General features: G+C 38.6%; 1 protein-coding gene across 1 annotated transcript in view; it reads right to left on the bottom strand.

Annotated features, from left to right (window-relative positions):
- The window catches only part of LOC117295286 (cysteine-rich motor neuron 1 protein-like), a 39,369-nt gene extending 16,591 nt beyond the window's left edge, over nt 1-22,778 (bottom strand). The window contains exons 1-2 of the mRNA XM_033777843.1: nt 21,672-22,778; nt 17,857-17,992 (exon numbers count right to left, since the gene is read on the bottom strand). Of these exons, the coding sequence (XP_033633734.1) occupies nt 17,857-17,992; nt 21,672-22,155 (620 nt within the window). The 5' untranslated portion in view covers nt 22,156-22,778. The remainder of the gene's footprint in view (nt 1-17,856; nt 17,993-21,671) is intronic.
- Nucleotides 22,779-23,736: the final 958 nt, after the last annotated feature.

The raw sequence follows: 23,736 nt of genomic DNA, 5'->3' as shown, positions 1-23,736 counted from the left end.
CAGTTGTTTCCACCAACATAGCTACCTGGACATATCAAAGAGTTCCACAGTAACTTAAGCTGAACATGGGTCCCCAGGTGGTGACTCATTTATCCGAGGTATATTTCAAATAATGTTTGAAATGATTGGCCTGGTATATAACCTGGTAAGATCAGATTGCTAAATGCTTAAAAAGAAGAACTGCAAAGTTTCAAACTTTTTACAATCTGTCTGTTTAAGGTGGAATGGTTTCTCTCATGTCTTAAGTATTTTTTAATACCCCTTTCCTCCGCCAAGTTCTACGCCTCTACAACTAAAGTTTCCTTGAACAAAAATTGATAATCATAAATCTTAATTTTAGACATCCCAGCCTTGAGTTTCTTGTCAATTCATCTTAAGACAGATTGTTGATGTTATGGTGGATGTATTGATAGGACGGCCATTCATTCGCCTTCCTTCCTACTTCTATCCCCCATCTCCTTTGACTTCATGTTTCTTGTTGCCGTGTTGTCGTTGTGCAAATAAATACCTGCCACCCGCCTCTGAAAATAACCGGGTGCCTAATTCTCTATAGTCGGAACAGGAAATTGTGTACGTGTAGCGAGGGGCCAGACTTCAGACATTGCCTTTAGATCATTGAACCCTATGTAGTAAGTGATAGTGACCTTTTAACATAGTGCAACCATCTTGGGGTTTCTCTGTACAAACCCATGGGATCAGAGAGAGGCTGGAACCTAAATAGTCTGGTCCTGTTTAGTCATAGTCTTTGCATGTAATATTAGTATGGGGCCCAGGTTCATAAAGCTATTCAGCAGGAAAAAAATGCTTCTGTTAAGCAAGATTTGTTAGTGCTTAGCAAGTTTATGTGCTTAGCAAATCTTAGCTAAGCTAATATTGAGTGGGGCACAAGTTGCGACAATGTGCACTTCATTTCTGGTTCCCTATTTCTGCTAAGCAATATTTTTTGTGCTTAGCAAGTTTATGCGATGTTATAGGCTTTTCCGAAATTTTCTCCCAGATTACCCATGTGGTAATGTTGGACAAAATGTCCTTGGGTAAACGAGCACCAGAAGGGCACATGCTGTATCTCAGGTTATACTTATTTTACGTAAACTTATTTTGGAGATATTTAGGCCCGTCTTGAATGGTGAATCAGGTGACTCAAACTTGGCACTGATGTCTTGAGGTTGTGCCCCTGTTCTTATTTCTCGGCAATGTGTGTCCACACAACTGTTTCATCTTGTTTGTGTCAGGAAACAAATTGGTGGTTATCAAATGCTGAAACTTTCAGTAGTAAACATGTTAACACATGTTTAGTCATCTATGTCTGATACCCTATGGGCATAATGATACAAGTATTGGAAATCATCATTTATAAGAGCACAGTCTATTCAACTTATAATTTGAGATTGGTCTACTATAGGCTCACAATAGTTAAAGGTAGGGTTATTGGTTCAATTTTGTTTTTATAGTTTTGCCTATAAATAATACTTGACAAAATCAATATATTACCCTACCTTTAAAACAAATTGTAATTTGATAAAATAAGGGACAAAACTTGACAGTTGCAGTAAAATCCTTTACAAGATGTTTTTTTTTATGAGAAGTCTTCTTAAAAAGCAGTGTCAAGTTTGTTATCGTTGTCAGATTGACCCTGTTTGAGGAAGACGTCCCCTTGTCATTACAAGCTTGAAGACATCCAGTTATGTCATCTTGAATCAACCTGTTTCTTTTACAAGACTCAGCATTTTGCGCCCAGTGCAGCAGTTGCTGTGTTCTGATCCACTATCGAGCAATAAACGGTTCAGTAACGGGGAAGTGAGCAATAATCCTGAAAAGGTCAAAACATAATCACATGTCAACGTTTCTTTAGCAGCATGCACTCAGTCTGCACTTTAAGCATTTAAGGTTGGATATATTCAACAGTTGTTCCTGGAAACTAGTTTTTCAGTATTCCTGCCTTTAAATATTCGCACCTTATACCTCAAGGTTTGATAAATCACTTCTCACTTTAGGCAGAATTTCACAAGTTAGGCCCTATTGAATCTCCTTTTAAATCTCAAACTATAAGATAAAATCTTCATTGTAGTTATCATAAATGATTGCAAATTGAAAGTTTGCAAAAGAGTATCAAATACGAGATGATGTTCTATCTGACAAGTAAAAGGGATCTCAATTAATGATTTTGTAGAAAAGGAAATAATTTTGAAATAATTTAAAAATCGATCAAAATACTAGTGAAACTTTATCTTCATATCCTGGGACTCCTTACAGCAGGAGCAATCATCTAGCTGTGGGTTGGCGAAAGTTTTAATTCATGCAGAGAAAAATATGAACAAATTATAAATACACACAAGGTCATGAAGCATCTGGGCCCAATTTCATGGCTCTGCTTACCGTAAGCACAGAATCGGCGCTTACGGAAGCAGGGGATTCTGTGCTTACGGCAAGCGTATTTCACTGGTTAGCAGCGAATTTTTACTTCTGCGCGTGCATACTCCACGTTTCTAGGCATTCTGTGCTTACAAGGCTAGCGCAGAAATTTAGCGCTTGCACGTAAGCGGGGAATCGTGATCGGTAAGCAGAGCCATGAAATTGGGCCCTGATCTTACCTGAGTTGACCCCACCCGCCATACAACCCCAACATCACATGAAATCAGTTGCACTTTTAATCACTCCCAAGAACCAAGGATGTCCCATACAGGTACCCACCCTTGTTGTTTAGATCAACGTTTTCACTGAACAAGGAATGTTTTTCTTTATGGTAGCTATTTTTAGTGGTATTTTATTTTGACTGGGTCTGATTTTTAAAATGTTGTCATCACCCTGGGTTTACCTATGGGTTATATAAAGTGCCACATTTCCCCTCTGTCTGCACAACTCTTTCTTGTCAAAATTATGTTTCTTTAAGGCTTTCATGTCTACAAAAAGCTAAAATTAATAGGGAATGCTCAGTGAACTCTTAGGATGGTCACTGGAGTAATAGACTTGCATCAGAAATACAGAATCCATTTTGGTTTTTACTCATAGTACATGTATTCTGATGTGTGTTAGCACTGTATACTCGGTTTTTCATGAGTTCTGTGAAAACAATCACAGGCGTATTACTCGGGTGGGATTCGAACCCATGACCATCCTCACTGGAGTATTTTTTGGACAGAAGGCCTACTTTCAATTGTGGTACCAACATTCTGAGTTTTTGAAGGCATCTAAGCCAATTAGGAGACAGTATGCAATCTTGAGAGGTTTGCTGTGGTGGGACAGCTCCTCAAGTTTCTTCATGTTCATCCCTGTATCTGATGATCAGAGAGATAGTGTCCCCATGTGCAGACAAGGTTCGGTGCCCATTGGTTTTTCCTGAGAATAGTTGAGTATGCAGGCCTGGAATTACACACAGACAATGCAGGCCATGGCCTCTGTTGCCCCTGGTCTTGACCATAGTCTTTAAGAATTTCAAAAGGAAGGACCCTTTGCAAAATGAAAATTGACTTACCCTCTCAAATATGAAATTCAAGGCATGAGAATGGTTCTTAATTTTAACTATTCTTTATTTAAAGGCAGTGGACACTATTGGTAATTACTCAAAATAATTATCACCATAAAACCTTTCTTAATTAAAAGTAATGGGGAGAGGTTGATAGTATAAAACATTGTGAGAAACAGCTCCATCTGAAGTGACGCAGTGACGAGAAAGAAGTAATTTCCCATGAATTTGATTTCGAGACCTCAAGTTTAGAATTTGAGGTCTCGAAATCAAGCATCAGAAAGCACACAACTTCGTGTGACAAGTGTATTTTTTCTTTCATTGTTATCTCGCAATTTCGACGACCGATTGAGCTCAAATTTTCACATTTTTGTTATTTTATGCATTTGTTGAGATACACTAACTGTGAAGACTAGTCTTTGACAATTACCAATAGTGTCCACTGCCTTTAATACCATGGGCATTTAGGCAGGTAAATTGCAACTTGCTTCAGCCAGTTAGTTCAGTGCGCCCCCTTTAACTGAGACACAGACAAGTCATTCATAGATAGTGGAAGTAAAGCAGGGGGATGTTGCCCCCAGATTTACCCCCTCCTTCTAGCCACACCCCTTCCTTCAGTCCCCTATCTCCCCATCTCCTTTAGTAATCATGAATGACAGCTTATTCCTCATGTACTATATCTCAATAAACTTAAAGAGAAGGAATTCAACGTGGTCTTGAGTAACTCAAGACGGCCAAAGGGGGGTTATGATGAACATGTCATCTTGCATAACCAATACTACAACTCCTCCAGGGGTCGATTTCACAAACAGAGGACTTATGACTCGTACCAGGACTTTTTTAGGAATTATTAAAAACTTATGGCTGGTCCTTAGTTAGGACAGTATAGGAAGAGTAACTCATCCTATCTCAAGATAAGGCTAGTCTTAACTCTTTGTACAACTCCTTCAGGTCTACTCTCTTCGTTAAGTTTGTGATTGATGAACTGATTGAAACTCAAGACAGTTTGTAAGATGTCCCATGTCTCAATCATCAGGAATAGATTTCTTCCCAATTGGACCGATCCCTGACATTTAGATAATACATTTTCTTGAATGTTTAAGTCAGGATTTCATATCAGTTTCCTGAATAACTTTAATAAAACACAGTAAAGGTCAGCTCTCCACCCTAAGGTCAATGGCCTTAGTTGATAATGATTTCTATTCATCCAACCTTTCCATTGCCACATAGTTAACATTCTTAATTTGTTGAATCGAGAATTCTGACTTGTGGTAAGTTTTGAGTATTGACGATCAAGGTCCTATGGTTGGGTATTCAACCCAGACAGTCAGGTGTGCTGGTATTGTTTCACGCCCCTTTTCAAAACAAACAGTATTCTGCAGGATGCTCGTTATATCCAGAACCAAAGGAAAATTCCAGTCAAGTTTGTCTAAACCCTTTCATTGGATGAAGGTATGCTAAGCCATTGAGGAAGGAATGCTGGCTCAATATTTTGGTACTCCGACCTCTACAAGTTTTGCTTGGTATGAAATGATACAAACAAAACCTAATGACTACGCCATTTTATTATTCTCACATTCAAATCAATGTAATCCAAACTGAGGCTTGAAGGAATGTGGTCAGATCAGGGCCCATGATGTTAAGCAGAAAATACTGACTCAGCAAATTTCTATGCTAAGCAAACATGGATGGGGCACCAGTCACAACATTGTAAATGTTATAGACTTTTGGCTGGTAACCAATAAGGATTACCACACAAACAGGTTCTTCATCTGTCATTCCTTATTGTTATCTTCAATTCTGTACACAATTGTTATCTTCAATTCTGTGTTTTCAAAACACAGCTTGACAGTTAGTTGTTATTTGTGGATAAAACCATCTTTCACGTCAGTAATTCTACTTCTCTTATGATTGGTTTAGTCCCTGGACTCAGTCTAACAAAAGCTCTAATGATCCGTAACCACTTCTACTGACAAGCTGTCTGATATGGGCGGAGCCATATCAAACCATGACACTGTCTGACAAAGTTGAGAGAACAAAAGAGTCGTATGGCATAACCAGGAGATCGCAATGGGATGGGAATAATTGATGGGTAAGAGATGTTCTGGCCCAACTTGATAAGTTTCAAGTACCAAGGGTTGAATAGAGTTCTTCAAAGGGTGCTTGAGGAATGGAATTCACTGAGAATTTTCAGGATTTGCCCGTTACAGAATCAAATGGTTATTGAGTCTGGGTAGTGTGTAAGGGGAATATGATAGCTGCTACTGGCTTATTCATAACCACAGAAGTCCTAAAAGGCAGCCATTTTGAAGTTTCACATGTGTATACTGATTGCACATGGCTTTAAAATGGCTGATGAAACTGAAGCTTAAGCCATAGCCAATGACTGTTTAAGAACTTAATGACTTCAGCTTTGTCTATGGCAAAAGGCTGCATCAGTTAGGCCTATATAACATTGAAGAATATGGCATCCAATGGTCTAGCCATAGCCAATAGTTGAACCATAACCAATGATCTAGCCACAGCTGCATATAAAACTGGCAATTCAGACACTATTTCAAAAACACCTTTCTAGTCTATTGTTTCAAGGGTTCAGTCAGTGTCTTACCCTTATCCTAAAAAGGCGGCCAAAATCAACCCTCTATCCCACATCCGCTGCAATAACCGACATCAGGTAGACAAAATAACATGACTGTAGCATTAAGACGGTTGGAGAAGCGCCATTTGAAATATTTATCGTCTAGTCTTACTACTCTTCTTAGAATTTGAAGTTTGGAGAATAATTTTCGAAGGCTTTTTAAATCCACTGTTTCCTTTGATGAAACAAGTTCATGTTATGATTAGGTTAGATAAACTTTAACCTCGACTGGTATAGCGTCATTCTCAGTATTACTTGTCTAGTAACCCTTTTTTCTGAGAATCTGAGGTTAAAGTTTAAGACTTCTTGAGTTGACTGTCTTATGGAAAAACAAGAAAGAACCACGCAAGAATTGACAACCTTCTTTTAACTTCAAAGGAACCATGTTCCATTCGCTATGAATAAAACAGCAAGTCAGCATGTATGAAATAAAACCACAGCTAATTCACCTGGCGTGAAATTTGATTATAAAGATCCTCCAGCTGGCTGGATTTGCGGTAATGAACGCTAATTGGCCTCCAAAATGTTTTTGCTATTTTTATCAACCGTGATTTCCTGAATGGAGTGGGAGGAATCAGGAGGTAGGTCTAAAACATTTACGTGTCATTATCAAGGAGGTAGACTTGCTTGTAGATGTCATGTCATAGTCTGACTGTTTTGTCAAAGACAACTATACTTTTTCTTGGAGTCCTCTCTTTCTGCTTCAAAAATGTACAGTTGTTTATGATTCTGTTTTTTTTTCAAGCTCAATTACTGTGTAGTTAATTTTCAGTGATAAGATTTCAAAATGTCTACTTATAGGTACATATTTTAGACACTTTCACATTGCGGTGTCAAATTTAAAATATATCTTTCTCCCCAAAAAAGTGCTTGGAATACAAACTTCCAGTTTGTTGAAACTTCTGGAACTTTGCAGACAGAATATGATGCAACCTAAAGTCGGTCTTTAGGGCTAAAATATGACACATGAAGCATAAAATACCAGCTGATCATGCTGTAAATAAGACCAATTGCACTTCTAATAATAAGCCTTATATTGACCCATTTCACCTGACGTCATCATCAGAAATTTTTTGAATGCGCCATACTGGTGGGCAATTTCACTGTGCGTTTTCATATATATACTCTATGCATAGAGTATGCTGTGCGTTATGCAGTGAAGTGCGCATTTTAGGCGATGCGGTGTTAATACACGTAAACCAAACTGCCCACCAACATGAGCGTGAGCGTGAGCGTGGCATCAGTCGTCGCGTGTGACGCAAATGCAAGGGGTCATTATAGGGTGTGTTCGTTTAGCTTCCCTGGGTAGACTCCGTTGTGTGGCAGATAATTACCCACGTTCGTCCTGGAAGTAAAAACCGCCACACACCGGGGTCAATCCAGGGAAGCTAAACGAACGCACCCACTGTAGTTGTCGATGCTGTGTTTTTCAGGGAGTAATACCTACTCCAAACCAAGTAATTTACATTCAGTATTTAGCAATTTTGCTGAAACCTTGTCCTTTCATTCAGGGAGACTAATCCTATGAGACCGGGTTTGGGGGGGGGGGGTGAGCACCTCTGCACTTACAGGGGAAATGTTTACCTCTGACAAAGGTTAGAAATCGCCAAGCTGGCACCATCACATCCTATTGTTATTTCTCACATACCTAGACCAGCCTAGACCCAAACCCTGAATCTATTGTTAGCGGGTCCTCTCCTATGTGTGATAATGAAACATGAAGAACCACTCAAGAAGTTTGTTTGGACAGAAAACAACCAGACAACGAGAACCTTTTTGCGGGGCTTCTGTGACTATTTTGTAAAACTGGCTTAGCGGGGGAAAAAAAAAAATGAATTGCTCAGTAAATATATTCAGGAACAAATGTTGCACAGGACACAGTGAGAATTAACATGTGTTGTTTTGTGACCAGCAGTAGTAGAGTTAGACTTCAACAGGGGTGTTGATTAACACTGATGTTGCACACTATACTGCTAGTGGAACAGACCAATAGACATGTAGGCCTACTAAGTGCTTTGTCAAAAAGTAGATACAACAATTGTTGTTAATTTTCGATCATAAAAACTTGAGGAATTGTACAGTTAAAAAAGAAAGTATAAAAATAGGAGACATAATTGTCTAAAACAGTATTTGATCTTGAAAATGAAACGTTTGTAGTGGTTGGAGAAGGTGGCTTCAAGATAAACTATAATATTTTTTGACAGGAGAAAGAATACATGTATATAACACATTTACTGTTCAAACTGTTCTAGGCTACACGCTTGTTTTGTTTAGTGCGATCAACATAACATATGACCTGACCCAGTTTTTGTTTCTATTTACAGTCAAGGATTGTTCTTGTTTATATTTTTGTTTGAATTGTGAATAACTTCATGAAGGGCACATGACTACCCATTGAGAGGCAGTCAATAGATTTCACACGTTTGTTGGTTCAGGAAGTAGGAGACTGAAATCATATTTTAGTTTTCAGCATTTGTTTTTGGTTGAGTACATTCATTCAGCCTTCAACTTTGTCCCCAATAGTGTTGAAAACAACACCCACATAAAGACGCCATCATTTCCAGCATGATAGGTTACACACAGCATTGTAAAAACATACAGAATTCATGATCGTAACACTATTTTGACGAATACATCCATGAAATGTCATCACATAAAACAGAATAAAATAATTCACAAATAATTGAAATATTGCTTTTGGTAGAAATAGGACACCTTTAACCTTTAAACAAAAATCTATAGAAAGTTGAACTATGGTTGATTTGAAAAACCCTTGATCGTTTTGTTTGAATATCAACTTGAAATACTGTCAGACAATTTGTAAACATTTGTAAAGTTTGGCGATGATTTACCCGTAAGGGAATTTTGAGATCAGAGAAGACAAAATACAAGTCATATTTTGTCTTCATTTGGGTCAAACCATAGCCTTGTTGTATTTTATGTTTCTGTGTTGTATAAATATATAAAAGAGTGTGCATAATGGAATATATTCACATTACAGATAAGCAAGGCTTTAAAGGGTATGCACAATCTTGTGGCTCTCTTCTTTTTTCTTTCTTTTTTCTCTACTTTTTTTTTTGGGGGGGGGGGGGGCGATTGTGGTTTATTCTGACACCCATCTTATTCATATAGAACAGTGACGGAGACTAGTCCAAATCCAGTAAGTTGTAATTTTGTTTTCTCATTGTTCTCAACATTTTCAGTGGAGCAATCGATACAAGTATAGTAGAATTTGAGAGTAAATTTTGTTGTTTTGTACATGTAGTTAAGAACATAAACGAAAAACAGGAAACATTTTGTTGTTTGACCCCCCTCAGCCTCCCCCTTAGATGCTGTCAGGTTACTCTAACCATGGAGGTAGAATTAGACCTCCAAGCTCCAACAATTTCTATTAATTTTCAATTTGTGCAGTAATTAGAAAATCCTTGATAACTGGTCTTAATACACTATCAGGCTTGATTTAGATTGCAATCTTCCTCTGTCTGTGACATTGACCCATTATCATCTCTCTCCCTATCACTCAGGTAGAGGGTATTATGTCCTTAACTGCCCCTTAATTAATTGATGTAACCTGGATACACCTGTTAGCGGTGGGGATACTTCCATTGTACACACACCTGTCATTCTCTAATTTGCCTTGGAGATGATGACAGCCTACTTGGCTACATTTCTTGTATTCGCTCTATACACTAGTGAGCTGTGAATGTTTGTGACAGACAGGACGTACCTTATGGAATAAGTCACTGGTGACAACCGAATTGGGAGCTAAGTCACCAGTGACAAGCGAATTGGTAACTAAGTCACCAGTGACAAGCGAATAGGGAACTAAGGCACTAGTGACAAGCGAATTGGAAACTATAGTGCTATTCACACAACAACAATTTAACTGTGGGGTCCCTTGCTTAAATTTGGCATGGTTGTAAAATGTAGCAATTGTTTGACAAATTTACAAGAGACCTTGGACAGCGCAGCAATGTTGTTGTCCTTTCACAGGAGGTACACTTTGTAAAATGTTACAACCATGTTACAATTTAGCAAGGGACCCTTGCTAAGTTTCTCTCATGTGAAAGGGGCTTAAGGCACTAAGTGAATTGGTAACTTGTAGTGAACCTCTCCCTTGATCAGTGGTGATTGATTGGTAAATACAACAAGTTTATTTGACTTATATACGGCTGTGCCAGGCCTGTATGCTTCATTTTTGAAAGGACAAGGGCACCAAGGCATTTTCTTATTGGTAAAGGGCACCCTATGAGGAAATTGTAAGTTTCTACTGTAGCATTTCAAGGGCACCAAGGCAATGACCAGGGGGCATGGAGGCAATCACCTTTGTTGTCTCCGTGAAGTATCAGGCCTGCTTTACAATGGGTTCTGGTAGTTTCTTATGGACTTTTGGCATGCTGCTTTGTCATGTTCCCCATATTTAATGACTAGCAACTCTCATTATATCAAAAAGGGGCCTGACTAATTTACACCCAGCCTCGATGTGAATACCATTTGTTTAATGAGAGATAACAAGAGTATGGCCTCTTCATGATGATTACATATTTGTCTTGCTCTTTAATAATCATATATGCATCCAACTGGGCTAAAGCAGGATTTAAACATTTTCATAAACGTGTTGGTTGTTTTTTTATTCTAACGGAATACATGTAGCATTCATGGTGGGCAAACCACTTGAGGTTTATTGTTATAAACTTAAGTGAGTGACAGTTCCAAATGTGTAAACCCACTGCCAAAAGTCACTCACAAATCCCAAAACATCTACCCTTGTTATCATAGCACTCCCCTCTACAAGCTTTCCCCAAATCTGTCACATTTTGACCTGAAGTTGTCAGGGCATGACAGAAACACTCCCCCGAACAATGGCGTTTCTCTAGAGTTTTCTTATAGACATGACAGGGAGAAAAACCACCAAACTGACTGCAAGATTGAATGGGGCCTCAAGAGTTCTTCCCTGTCAATTTGATTGCGTAAAAAGAAAACTTGTTTCGAACATTTGTATTTAGCATCTGCTGAGATTAGTTTTGAACAGAGTTTGATAAGAAAATTTTCCTGAGTTTGTAGACTTCTTCAACTGATTAGAAGAGAATCCAGGATGAAGCGATCTTGTTTATTCCAAGAGGAAACACAGACCCAGTGCATAAAGCGAAATGCTACCGAGGTGCTGAACAACTACCAACCAATAATTTGCCTCCTTTGGCCCCAGTGAGGGAGCTTTTGAGAGTGGAACGTCATATGCAAGGGGTTTATTGGGGACACTACTTAGATAGTAGAAAAACTTGAGTAAACGGCTCAAAATATCTTATTTTTATGGTTGGAAATAATTTGCCATTTAGTGTAATTTGAAAGTCCATTAAATAAACTGTTTTTACTTGATCAAAACGAGCGAAGTCGACACACACTCCTTTATATAAGTTACATTATACAGTCCAGGGGCCGATTTCACGAAACTTTACGCAACGACGTAAGTCCACTTGCGCAACGTTTATGGCATTAGGTCGCGCCATAAACTTTTCGTGAAATCGGGGGCAGCAGTGTTTGTATCATGCGGTCATACTGAGTGAATTTCTAATACCTCAACTACATTTGTGTTGACAGTTTGGCACATCCAGCTTGAATTATCTCCAAGCATGCTCTGACAGGATACTGTCCCAAACACCCTACCTCTAAACAGCAAAACAATTCCCCTTCAAACTCTAAATGAACTTCCTTGCAATACCAATTCCCTATTGGGACGGAACCTTTTATCTGGGTTCACTGCTCCCTAATTTGTTTCCCTGCCTACTTTATGTAGGTGTAGGGGCCAGGTGTGAACATGGGTCCCAAGTGTGAGAATCCATCACCGGTTGTTGCTAAGAAGAACTGACAGGTCATGGGGAGGCAATCGAAGCTGCGTTTAATTTTGATAACTTGTGATCTCGGACTGTCACTTTAAAAATTAACTCATGATGTCACTTTGAACTCAACATTGAAAATAGTGGGGTTTTTTTTAGAGTATGTTCAATGTTTCTGGTACTCCGATAGAAAACATTTCAAGTGCGCTTCACGTGAAGGTGTTTTTTCCATCAGTTATTGTTTCTGAAATGATGTCTCTTTACAACTTGAACCAAATATTATGAGAAGAGTTCAATATTTTGGTAGTTCTCATTTGCTTTACCGACACACCTCACGCCTTAACACTCCTCTGTGTGATTTTTTCGTATAGTTTGATATAGCCCCTGAATTGCTATGGGTCATTCAGAGGACATCTTTGGTCATTGACCCAAAGATATGTAACCAACGCAAAATCAAAAATCCCAGATGAGATGTGGATTTTAGTCTTTTGTGCTTGCAGTAATCCAGCACCTATGTTGAGTATTTGCTAAGCTCTTAGTCCTAGAGACTACAGAAGTAAGAAGCTATTCAACGCAACGGTCTCATAGCATCTCTTGAGGGATTTGTCTGAATACTAGAGATCCGTAGAGGAAAAGCTGAACTTCACTCAAGCACATCATGGAAGTTTCCACCATTGTGTCGTGTGTTTGAGGAGCAAGGCTTTAGACTGGTCTAAGAGAGATTTACTAGAATCTAGAAGTGCTGAACGTGGCGCCTTTATTTCTTTCTTTCGATACAACAGGCACCCTTAGGACCGAGGTTTAGAATAGCTTATGATGGACTTGTTTTTTTTTCTCTACTCGTTTTGATTGACAGGGAGTCAACAGTTTCTACTGAAATGAAATCTCCATCTTTACTTCTGAATAATTCAACGGCCATGTGTGCTGATATCATCAGGTCAGTTAACTTATACCTTTTTAAAAAAAAATAGTTATTTTTACTTTTAATTTGCAGTGACAGACCAGGACATACGATAATAACCTTGCACTTCAGTAATACATTTGGACACATTCTCAGAGAATTGGTATAAATAATTTATTTTAATACTTAGAAATTATTATTAAAACCAGGGCCCAATTTCATAGCGCTGCTTAACAGTAAGCAAATTTGCGTGCTCACTGTAGCAGTAACAAATTGTTTAAGCCTTAGCGTATTTCACAGGTTAGCAGAAAAATTGGGCGGCCATGTTGCGTGTTTACCGTGGATTTGCATTGTGACGTCATTTATTTTCAAGATACAAATTAAATCTGAAAATTTGAACAAAATGGTCTAAGATCCAGTGAGATGAATTCATTTCCAGCAACAAGAACCACTAAACACATTGAAAAATGACCACAATGAACATCACTAAACATAAACAAAAACATCTTAAGAACACAAAGTTACAAACCACCTCAAGAGCCAAGTCATGGGAAAGTTTGCCTTAATGAGTCGCCACATGTCTGTTTCTACCTGACCCAAATCAATACTCACGGATCAGAGATAAAATAGACATCCATGACCTTTAAACAAAATAGACAAAAAGTTTCCTCCAAGTCTAAGACTTTCTGTGGAAGATAATTTTGATAGACATTCTGTATACACAATTATCGTTAGAAAGTGCTTCCAGATTAAATCACTTGATTTCAGAATGAAACTTGACATATTATGGATACTTCCTGTCTAACAACCTCTTTGATGAAGGCACTCAGACTAAGCCTAAATGCAAACTTAGCAGTATGCAACTTTCTGCAAGACGCTTTTTATTCTCACACACACAGATTTGACACATGTTGTTTCTTTGAAGACGTTAGACCACCTTTTAGATTTGGATCCAATGCCTAATTGCTATAACCTCTTACCCTCTTTCATATAATAACTTGATCAATTCTACCTCATTCTACACTTCTTCTAGTAATTGAAATGATTACTTCTAAGACTCCACCATCAATCAAATCAGAAATGAGTTGTTGAATATTTTGTCTGCAGTGACAAAATGGGCTCGAGTCATGAAGTCTACCCAATTATGAAATGTCTTACTCTTTGCAGTCATGAATGCCCATCTAAGCACACTCGGCTTTCTCTCCACCTTCCCCAAACCTTACGGCTTTTCAATTTTCTGTGACCTTTTAAAGAAAAATTCTCTCTTCGATTATGTAACTAGATGGACTCCATAAATTAGTCTCAAATTTGTTGAATTGATTTGATCTATTAGGTGTTTATACACATAGATCCTAAAGGATGGACCATTACACCGCATTTTTCACAGAGCAGAGCCTGCATAATCCAAACTGGTTTTTGGTAAATCCCTGATTGTGCACGTGGAAAAGGTTTTAACCTTGGTGTAAGATTGTGATGGCCGGACTTTTAGCACCAGTTTGATTGTGGTTATTTATAGGTGTAGTGATTCAGTAATATGGGTGCTGACAGGTCTGGGACTATACTCAAGATCAGCCTAGTGTCTCTATCTCTTACCTTTGGTGTCTTTCTTTGGGTGCACTTCCCTGAGAAAGTTTATCTTCTTGCTTAAAGATCATGTCACAGTTTACTGTAGACTTTTTATGGATTTTCTTTTGGTGTTAGAAGGTTGTTTGTGGTTATGTTAAGATCATATTTTATGTTTTATAGGAGTGAGGCCTAGAGTTTGACAACCTGCTGTATAAATTATATCTCACTTGAGATTGTTTCCTGTGTTAATGAGGCCCTCTGCAAAGATGAAAAATCACAAATTGGTATTTTGAGTCAATACAGTTCAACTGCAATAAGAAGATGTCACGCAACCATAGAAATGATTAAATCTGAATATGGTTAGAATCTCAGTAGGTGAACTTGTTCCTTACTGTCTATTTTGGTACATTACAGGTGTTTGTTCCCCAAGGAAACACAAACACAAGTTTAATTGCACTAGCCCTAAACCCCCCCCCCAAAAAAAAAAAAAAAAAAAAAAAGTTGAAAGAAAGTTTTTGCATGATCTGTCAATTAGATCATTATGGTTTGTTTGTATATCGTTATAATGATTATAAATGTTATTGGATAGAGGTTTGTATGTTAAAATTGGCAAGGTTGTGTTCATCATTTTCCATTTGATGGGTAGGAGCAATGAGGAAGAAATAGAGTAAGTACTTGGTTTGCACAGGGACCCAATAGGAAGTAGGAAGTATACCAAGACCCTCTGAAGGCATTCAGCTCTATCAAGAAGAAGTTATCTTCCTGTTTAAGGAAACTGTAATTAGCTAATCAGAATCGTAATCAGCTATCATATGAAGCATGGGCAAGATAACACTACCTGTGTTAATTAAGCTAAACAATGGTGTGAGAAATCTTACAAGTTTTAATTCAGAAAGTTTGGTTCACCAAGAGAGGGGCGTTCAAGTAGAAATTGGTTTTAATGAGTTGTTTGCTGGACCAGTTACAGGTGGAGCCGATAATTGGATTTGAAGGTGTGTTTAAACAGTTGACACCACTAGTTGTTGGACACCCAAGACAGTTGTGTTGGATAGGTGTTGAAAAATCCAAGTTGGTTGTTCCAAAGAGAAGGTTCATTCCTGCATGCTTGTTTTGTGGTACTTTTCCTGGTGTTGTTCATATGTACTTGGTCCACTTTCACATTGTGTATTGTGCTTCTTTATTTGTCTTTTATAACTAAGTTTTGCCTCTTGAGCCTTGGCCCAATCCAGTATTTCTTTTAGTAACTATTTTTTTAATTTGGCTGCGACAGACTCAATTATTCAATTGAAAACACTTAGGTATGAAGTTCTCAACAGTTATTCTTCATCTAGAGGGCTGGTCACTTTGATGCTTTTACCATGTAACCAAAAAGGGGAACAAAGTCTTCTTTCGTAATGAGTGTTGAATAACGTCTTCGTTGCATAATGCGATGGGAAATAATGACATAGATGGTTCAGGTAAATTGCCGAATGTTATTACAAACCAAAGGTTTGGTTATTTGTAATCATTTGTTTGAAAGTGATAAATGAATATTGCTTTTTGGGTACCACCTACATGAAACTCATTGTCCAGAAGTAATTCTCTGGGTGCCTTTAGGGCATGAATCCTTACAGATGTAGTTGTGCTGCTTCTCTGTGCAAGCGCAAGAGTGCATCAGCAAACTTTGTATAATAGGCCTACCAGTAAAATGCTTCTCCCTGTGCAAGAGAGCATAAGATAACTTTTTAGAAGCAGCTACAAGCAGCTACCAGTGACTGCTTCTCTATGTAAGAGTGTCTTAGAGACATGTGGACCAGAAGGCCGCTTAAATTCATGTAGACACATATACATTATGGCGAAATCATAAAAGAGAGAGCATGTGAGACCTTTTGTTTCGGCCGCTTCACTGAAAGACATTTCGTGAAAGTGTGATTTCGAGTTTTGACAGTAAATCTTGTCACTATCCTACTAGATGAGTTCGGCTGAGTACAATGATGATAATCGTCTTTTGAAACTATGCACGGTTACTGATATTAGTTTTTGTATGGTTGTGATATAAGGAGACAGGTGCAAGGCCGATGAAAGTAAGACACATTCTGACAAAACCATAAAAAGAGAGTACATGTAGTAACAACATTTAGTTTGACGTTAAGCCATCTGTAAAATCCCACTCGTGAAGAGCTGAGCATGTTTTACTGTAAGATAAGAAAAGAGTTTATCTTTCACTTCACTCCATCTTGATTGGCCCTCAATAGAATTACATGCAGAATTAAATTAGTATGGCCTCCCCTAAGCCAACATTATAACAAGCTTACAACACACAATACTGCCGTACAGTCACCAGACTTCAGAGAGTTAATCCTTGAATAACTTGGCACTTGGAGGTGTACGTGAAAGTGGATTATCAGCTCAGAGTGGATTAGCAGCTTGAGTCAACTCTTTATTGATTAGGACCGCCAACGTAGCTTCCTGTTGCAGCCTTGATCTTTGCGACATGATATTGTTTGCATTTTGTTGTGAAGGAACCGACAGCGGGGAATGTTGCTAGGCGCAAAACCGATAATTCTAGGGCGATAATTTGGTCTGGAGTGTGTCCATAGTCTGGCTGATTTTGTTTGGTAGTTTTCTTTCTCGTTTTGTTGTTGTTATTATTTTAAGAAGATGGAAGTGAAATTAAGAAAATTGTTGTAACAATATACTGAAAACGTTACTGATTGTACGAAAAACTCCTATAAAACATGACTAAATTATTTCTGCTATAACTTTTTGGGGTTTGTGATTCTTGGTTTTTTGGAGGCATTGCTGCTACCTGCTACCATGTTGTTTGTTACACGGACGAACTCGTCGTTGTTTATTCTTCTATTTTCCCGCCAATTTATTCTGCCTTTTTACAAACACCGTTGCTATTGTTCATTTGACGTCACAGTCAGACTAATTAGTCTTGCTGGAGACAGTTACACGCAAAACATGGAACTCACACAACGATGTATCGTTCCAATTATTTGTAGAAATCATTTGTTATCAGTGTTCTTTTCTTCGGTTTTAAAATAGGGTTTAGTCTTCTTTTCAAGCCTTCTTTTGTGAGCATACACCGCGGAGATATCAACAAAGGATATCCCTATATGGCTAGTGTGAAAAATACCATCGGCAAATCGTCTTTACGTTACACGCGGTACGTTTACTGCTTTATTCAACAATTTTCCAAAATCGTAGTTCGGGGAGAGAGTGGGGGGGGGGGGGGGGAAGGGGGTCAAACCAGATTGCAAATGGGTGACAATTAGGCGGCGATGATTATCGGACAACGTCTTGAAAGAGAATGGGTGTGATTTGAAGGAGTCTGTTGACTATGTGTAGAATATTTTCTCGGAAGGTGTTTTTTTTTGAAGATGTCAACTGTTGTCTGAAGTAGTTGTTATTGCACAATGAGTGAATAACGGGAACACCATGGTGTAAGGAAAGGTAGTTGTATACTTACAGTGCAGAGCAGATTGCTTTGGGATCCGTAGCGCAGAACTCTGGTGTGCATTTGGGCTTACATGATAAACCCTGGTCTAGTTGGATTAGATCGGGCAAACCATCGGCAACGGCAGGCTGAGACCGTTCAATCGGTACTGGAAAAAGAATTTCAAAAATAAGAATTAAAAAACAATCGAATTCAAATGACTTTTAATGTGTGGGTATTTGGTGTGGAGCAGTGTGTGAAAGCAATCACTTGCACATCTCTTTCAATAAAACCATCATTTGTATGCAAGATCAATTTGTCATCACTTTTACAATAGGGAATAAAACAATATTGGGAGTGAGAGAACACTAGATTGGCCTGTTTTGAATAAGAAACGGTCGTTTAAAAGAATTATTCCCGTGCAATAATCAAGTTTTTATTTCCCTTGTGAAATTTGAAAACCGATGTCAATTCTTCCAATCAATGACATTACCGATATGCTTTCGTCGATTATCTTGAAAACGTCGGGATAGGTCTTCAATACGGGCCAAATAAACGTAAAATACGTCAATGTGAAGTGTTTATAAGAGCTCATGTGCAAAGGAAAATTTTCGTCACTATTTGCGGCTTGGGGAAAGTTGAAAGAGAAAATTGACGTTGGGGGAAAATCGTTTCAAATATTTAAACATGTGGTGTCCCGTCAAAGTCATCATAGAATTCTGGAGGAGATATGTTTTAAAGGCAGTGGACACTATTGGTAATTACTCAAAATAATTATTACTCATTATTATTAGCATAAAACCTTTCTTGGTGACGAGTAACGGGGAGAGGTTGATGGTATAAAACATTGTGAGAAAACGGCTCCCTCTGAAGTGACATAGTTTTCGAGAAAGAAGTAATTTCCACGAATTTGATTTCGAGACCTCAGATTTAGAACTTGAGGTCTCGAAATCAACCATCTAAACGCACACAACTTTGTGTGACAAGCGTGTTTTTTCTTTCATCATTATCTCGCAACTTCGATGACCGATTGAGCTCAAATTTTCACAGGTATGTTATTTTATGTACATGATGAGATACACCAAGTGCGAAGACTGGTCTTTGACAAAGACCAATAGTGTCAACTGTCTTTAAAATGTGCACCGTAGATGGCTGCGTGAGCCGGCTGTACCTGGTTGCTGGCATTCGGCCAGAGTCTTATTTCAACGTATCGTGGCCCTAGGCTAATGTTCACAACGGGTTACCAATTGACAAAATACCAACTAATCATTCCTTTACAAGTATGTGGTCATAAATGGTTGAAACGAGGCACGTTTTCTCAACCATTGCACACCAAAAGAAGGGTGGGCTGTTTAACAAATTGATTATTATTTATCCTTTGCCGAACCGTTAGAGGGAATTAGTGTCCAATTATCAGCTTTTGTTTCAGGGACACTATTTTGATGCACCTGTGGGGTTGCAAACTGAACGTGCAAGTTCAATGGAGCAATTTATTGAGCAATTTCTCTGCTCACTAATCAGATATTAGCAATCGTATACAAGACTGTGGTACATCGCATTTTAATTTGTTACCCGTTTTGCCTAAAATCACCTTTTTTTTTCCTGAGCTGAGCCATTTTTTTGTTAAACGATTTGGGGTTACACAAAGACAAATTGACTAGAGCGGTATTTGGACCAACGACCCCTGTACCAACGTGTCGGCGCTCTACCAACTGAGCTCTAGCTCTTTGTTGGTGGTCTACCTATGTTGTAGCCAGGGATCACACCCGTATGTAAGTTACAATATGGGGTGCTGCAGCCTGGTGGTCACCTTCAGGGGATGCAACTTTTTATTTCAGATATCATTTAAACCACAAAGAAATTTACTGGGTAAATTTTAAACGATTTTGGGTTGCACAATTTATTTTTTAGTAAGCTGCTCTATGAATTTGAACCCTCCTGAGCCATTTGTTGTCATTTTGTACCGGTAGAGATAAGAGCTCTAATTTCATTTTTAAACCCAAACACAAATTGCCAAAAACTTATTCCAAATCTCAGGCAGGTTAGGTCTATTGAAGTCCTATGTAGGCGAGCGCGGTGTGCAGGGTGTAGATTGATTGCACTGTACACATTGTTAGAACGTAATGGTGTGGAAACATAGTAAATGAAGTGACACGTCTACAGATGTTATTTCATATAAATTGATCGGTGTCATCGAAGCTGTATAAACAGAAATAATTCAATCAACTAGTCGCCCACGGAACACGCTCTGAAAAAATCCTCAAAGTAACGCCGTGAAAATACGTCAGTGTCTTACCCCTTTCCTTTGGAAGCAAAGGTGGTATATGAACTGTTAACACCTAGATTCACTTTCGGGCGTTCATTTTGTGGGTGCGTTTTGCGTGGAGTTGTAAACCTGTTCATCAACAAGTGTCATAGGGCATAACCTTTTAAACAAGAATTCCAAATATTCTTAATTGAGAAGTTTGTGAAGTTGGAAAGTTTAGTTTGGGTTGTAAGTGATGAATGCAACTTCACAGCGCGTGTAAGTTTTTTTTCTTGTTTTTTTTCTCTCGATGTGATCGCGGCAAGAGTGAGCAATTTATGCAAATTTGCGTTCTTTTCATTTTTCATTTTTGATAGCTCTTTGATTTTAACGGTAAATCTTTACACACAAATCAGTTAAAATGGCATGATGAATTTTTATTCATAACTGTTGATCATTGACTGCGACTTTTATTATGGTTTTCCATGCAGCAAAAAAAAAATTAAATATATATTGTACGTTGTGCAGAATCTTAGGCTGATGACGTCATTTCTCAGTAGAAATCTACTTCGTAACCAATTTCCTTGTTTTTGAGTGATAGTTTCTTCAAGGGTTCTTGACTTGCCTTTGAATACATTCCGGGTTGTCCTTATTTCAACAAAACGTACCTTTTATTGACTTTAATAGCAACACGTAAATTGTTGACCTTGGCCTATATGAGTTTACGTTCGAAGTTAGGTACGTGATTGTAGGCAACTATATTAGGCTAGTACAGTAGTAGGCCTATGTGTGGCTGTGTGTGTAGATAACCGAACTTGTATGTGAATGTCATCATTTACTCAAATATAAAAATCATTATTACCATTCTATTACATTTTTATTTACCGTTTCTAACAAATTTAAATTCTCCATGCGTTATTTTCACGTCCTTATTTTTTTGTGATGATTTATTTACAACAAGAATAATTTATTTGATATGGTGGCCTATTGTATAACAAAATATAGCTCTATAATGGATATGAACTCAAAGGCGGGTCTTTGATGTCCATTGAGTTGAATCAGTGAGTATTATTAGCGGGGGAGTGTTAGCGAGCAGGACACACTAGCTTGTAATGCCGTGTTAACGACGCAAATCCCCCACAGTCTAATTGATATCCATTGATGCCGTGAATTACTCAGGCGTTAACAACCAATCACGCCCATTTCGTCTGCCACAAAATCACCTCTAAAAACTAATAATATATTTTTGGTTAACAAGTTCAGATTATAGACTAAATTGATTTTATTTGCACCTGTTGTTTGTGAAATTGCTTCATGTAAGACCAAATCAGCTGCAATTGTGGGTATTTTGCCCGTCAATGTGTTTAATTTTACGGTCGTTAATTTCATATAAGAAAACAACTTACAATCAAAGTCAGTAATAATAGTGCAATGTCTGTTGTAAACTTTCAACCCGATTGTGCCTGTCTCTTGTGAGTTGTTTTACTTGCAAATTTACGATTTTAAGTTACAAAGGTGGCGTGTGTGGTATGACAAGTTCAATCGAGCTAGCTACAAAACATACAAGTATCCACTTAGCCATAAATAATGGAATAGAACCTACTTGGACGGCAGATCCCTTTCCGTTGTTCCCTTGGTACATCACTCTGGACTCCAAGCATAGCATCATGTACACATTCTAATCCAGCATCACAACTCCCTAAGTAATTCCACTTGCCGCCACAGAGTTCCTCCTCAACCTTCAAACATCGAGGACAACATCCACATATCCCGGAGCCTATTCCTCCTTTACAGTTCAACTTGGAGGGTTTCCTCGGGTTGCAGTGAAGCTGTTCACAAGGTGGACACCGTAGCTGTTCGACCTCACGACCCCGACGGTCCTTGTCCCTACTACGGTCTGCTCCGTGCTGTCGACGGCGGTTGTTCTTCTCGGATTCATCTCGTCTCGTCTGCCGGTCTTTCTCCTGGTCGTGGGTCTTATCTCGGTTCTGGTCCCGGTTCTTCCCAGCTTCGATCGGTGTGAGAGCGATTAGTCCTATAAGCCACGTCAACAGGCAGACGGTTGTGAAGATCCCCAACAAATCCATGGCAACACAAGTTTTTAAATCGACGTTTTATAACAAAATAAAACGGAGAAAAAGAACAGTTAAAATTTAGCCCGAGGGTTTAGGAGGAAGAGGCGATTATCTTGCACAGTGAAGTGAAGAAACCTCGAAGCCACGACCGACTCAAGCCCAAGCTTTGCGTGAAGCAACCTACAGGCGAGTTGGAAGTGAAACAACCAGCTCCAAAAATCCTTCTTTTAAACGTCCCAGGCCTCACCTAAAAGAAGGGTGAACTATTTTATCGCAGATTGGTGGGTAGATTTTCCAGACCCTTTTCTTGGTCGTTAGTTGTTGGAGAAGTTTCGTCCGTCAATTTTTGGATTCCCAAAGCGCCAATGAACAACCAGCATGCACTCATCACCGGCCACTATCGGAGGCGTGAAAACTTGAAATTAAATACTCTGAATGATGAATGAAAGATTCCGCACTGCTGCTGATGAACATCGTGAAGTTGCCAAAGTCTTTAAGAAAACGTGTTATGCGTGTCAAGCTACTGGCATCTGACACTTTTGTACTTGGGGAAAGTAACACGTGGTTTGCCGACAGCATCGGTACAAATTTAAACTCATTGCACGCTTGAATGCGTTTCAGTGGAGGAGGTTATATCGTTCTAGCAAATCATTGGTTCGTATCATTGATCTTCCGTTGTGTATTGGTTAGTTCCGGATTCCTATGGCTGAACATATTACATGCCAGTAATGCAATCGTCTACTGTGTGCCATGATCTTTTTCATGAATGAACAAGCCAGACATGACGTCAGTAGTTGAAGGCCAATCACGCCACGTTGTGACCGTGGGACGTGAATATGGTAATTTGGTGAACTGGTATTGGCTGTCTCCATTGCTTGACAGTGACTCTTGACCAATGGCATGATTCTATTAGCTACGTACGCCCGCCCTCTTTGTCAAAATGAGTCACACGATTTCATATTGTGAGGAGAAACACTTAATGTTGTTGTACATGGTATTCAAGAACTAAAGGATTAAGTTGAATGGACTTGTTAAGGGCACGGAAAGTTTGTCCAGGCTTTGGTTGTGGTTTCAAACAAGATTTGTTTTGGTTGGAATGTTTTGGTACCTCATTTCAAATGTTGTTTACAAATGAAAGAAGTAGTCATTGTGGAGTATTATTCGTAAAGGTATGTTTGTTGTCATCAAATACAAATTCTGTTTCTAGCCTTTGATAATAGTGGTGAGATGTAACTTTAAAGGCATTACTTTACTGTCAATTGTTTCAACGGCCATTGTCTTAATGAAACACTTCGTCGACAGTGCTTTCAATCTTAGATTGTAAAGAGACTTTTTTAATCACATATTCATGTCAAGTTAATAATTTTCATTTGAACATCATGATAATAGAATCGATGCAGTGTCCCCTAAGACAACCTGGTGGTAGCTTCACCAACAGAGGGCGCTAAGGTTAACAACTTTTGCTTTACTTGTTAACTCCCATACCAACATGCTAGTTACATTTATAAAATACTTTTAAAAATTATTTTTAAGTCTCTCAGCCTCTTTAAAACAAATTAAACAGTTTTTTGGACATCTAAACTTTAGATTTCT

This window comes from Asterias rubens, chromosome 10 (assembly GCF_902459465.1).
Source record: "Asterias rubens chromosome 10, eAstRub1.3, whole genome shotgun sequence".
In the NCBI taxonomy this organism is placed as follows: Eukaryota; Metazoa; Echinodermata; class Asteroidea; order Forcipulatida; family Asteriidae; genus Asterias; species Asterias rubens.
Note: the sequence above shows the minus strand (reverse complement) of the source record. Positions and strands in the feature narration are given on the sequence as shown.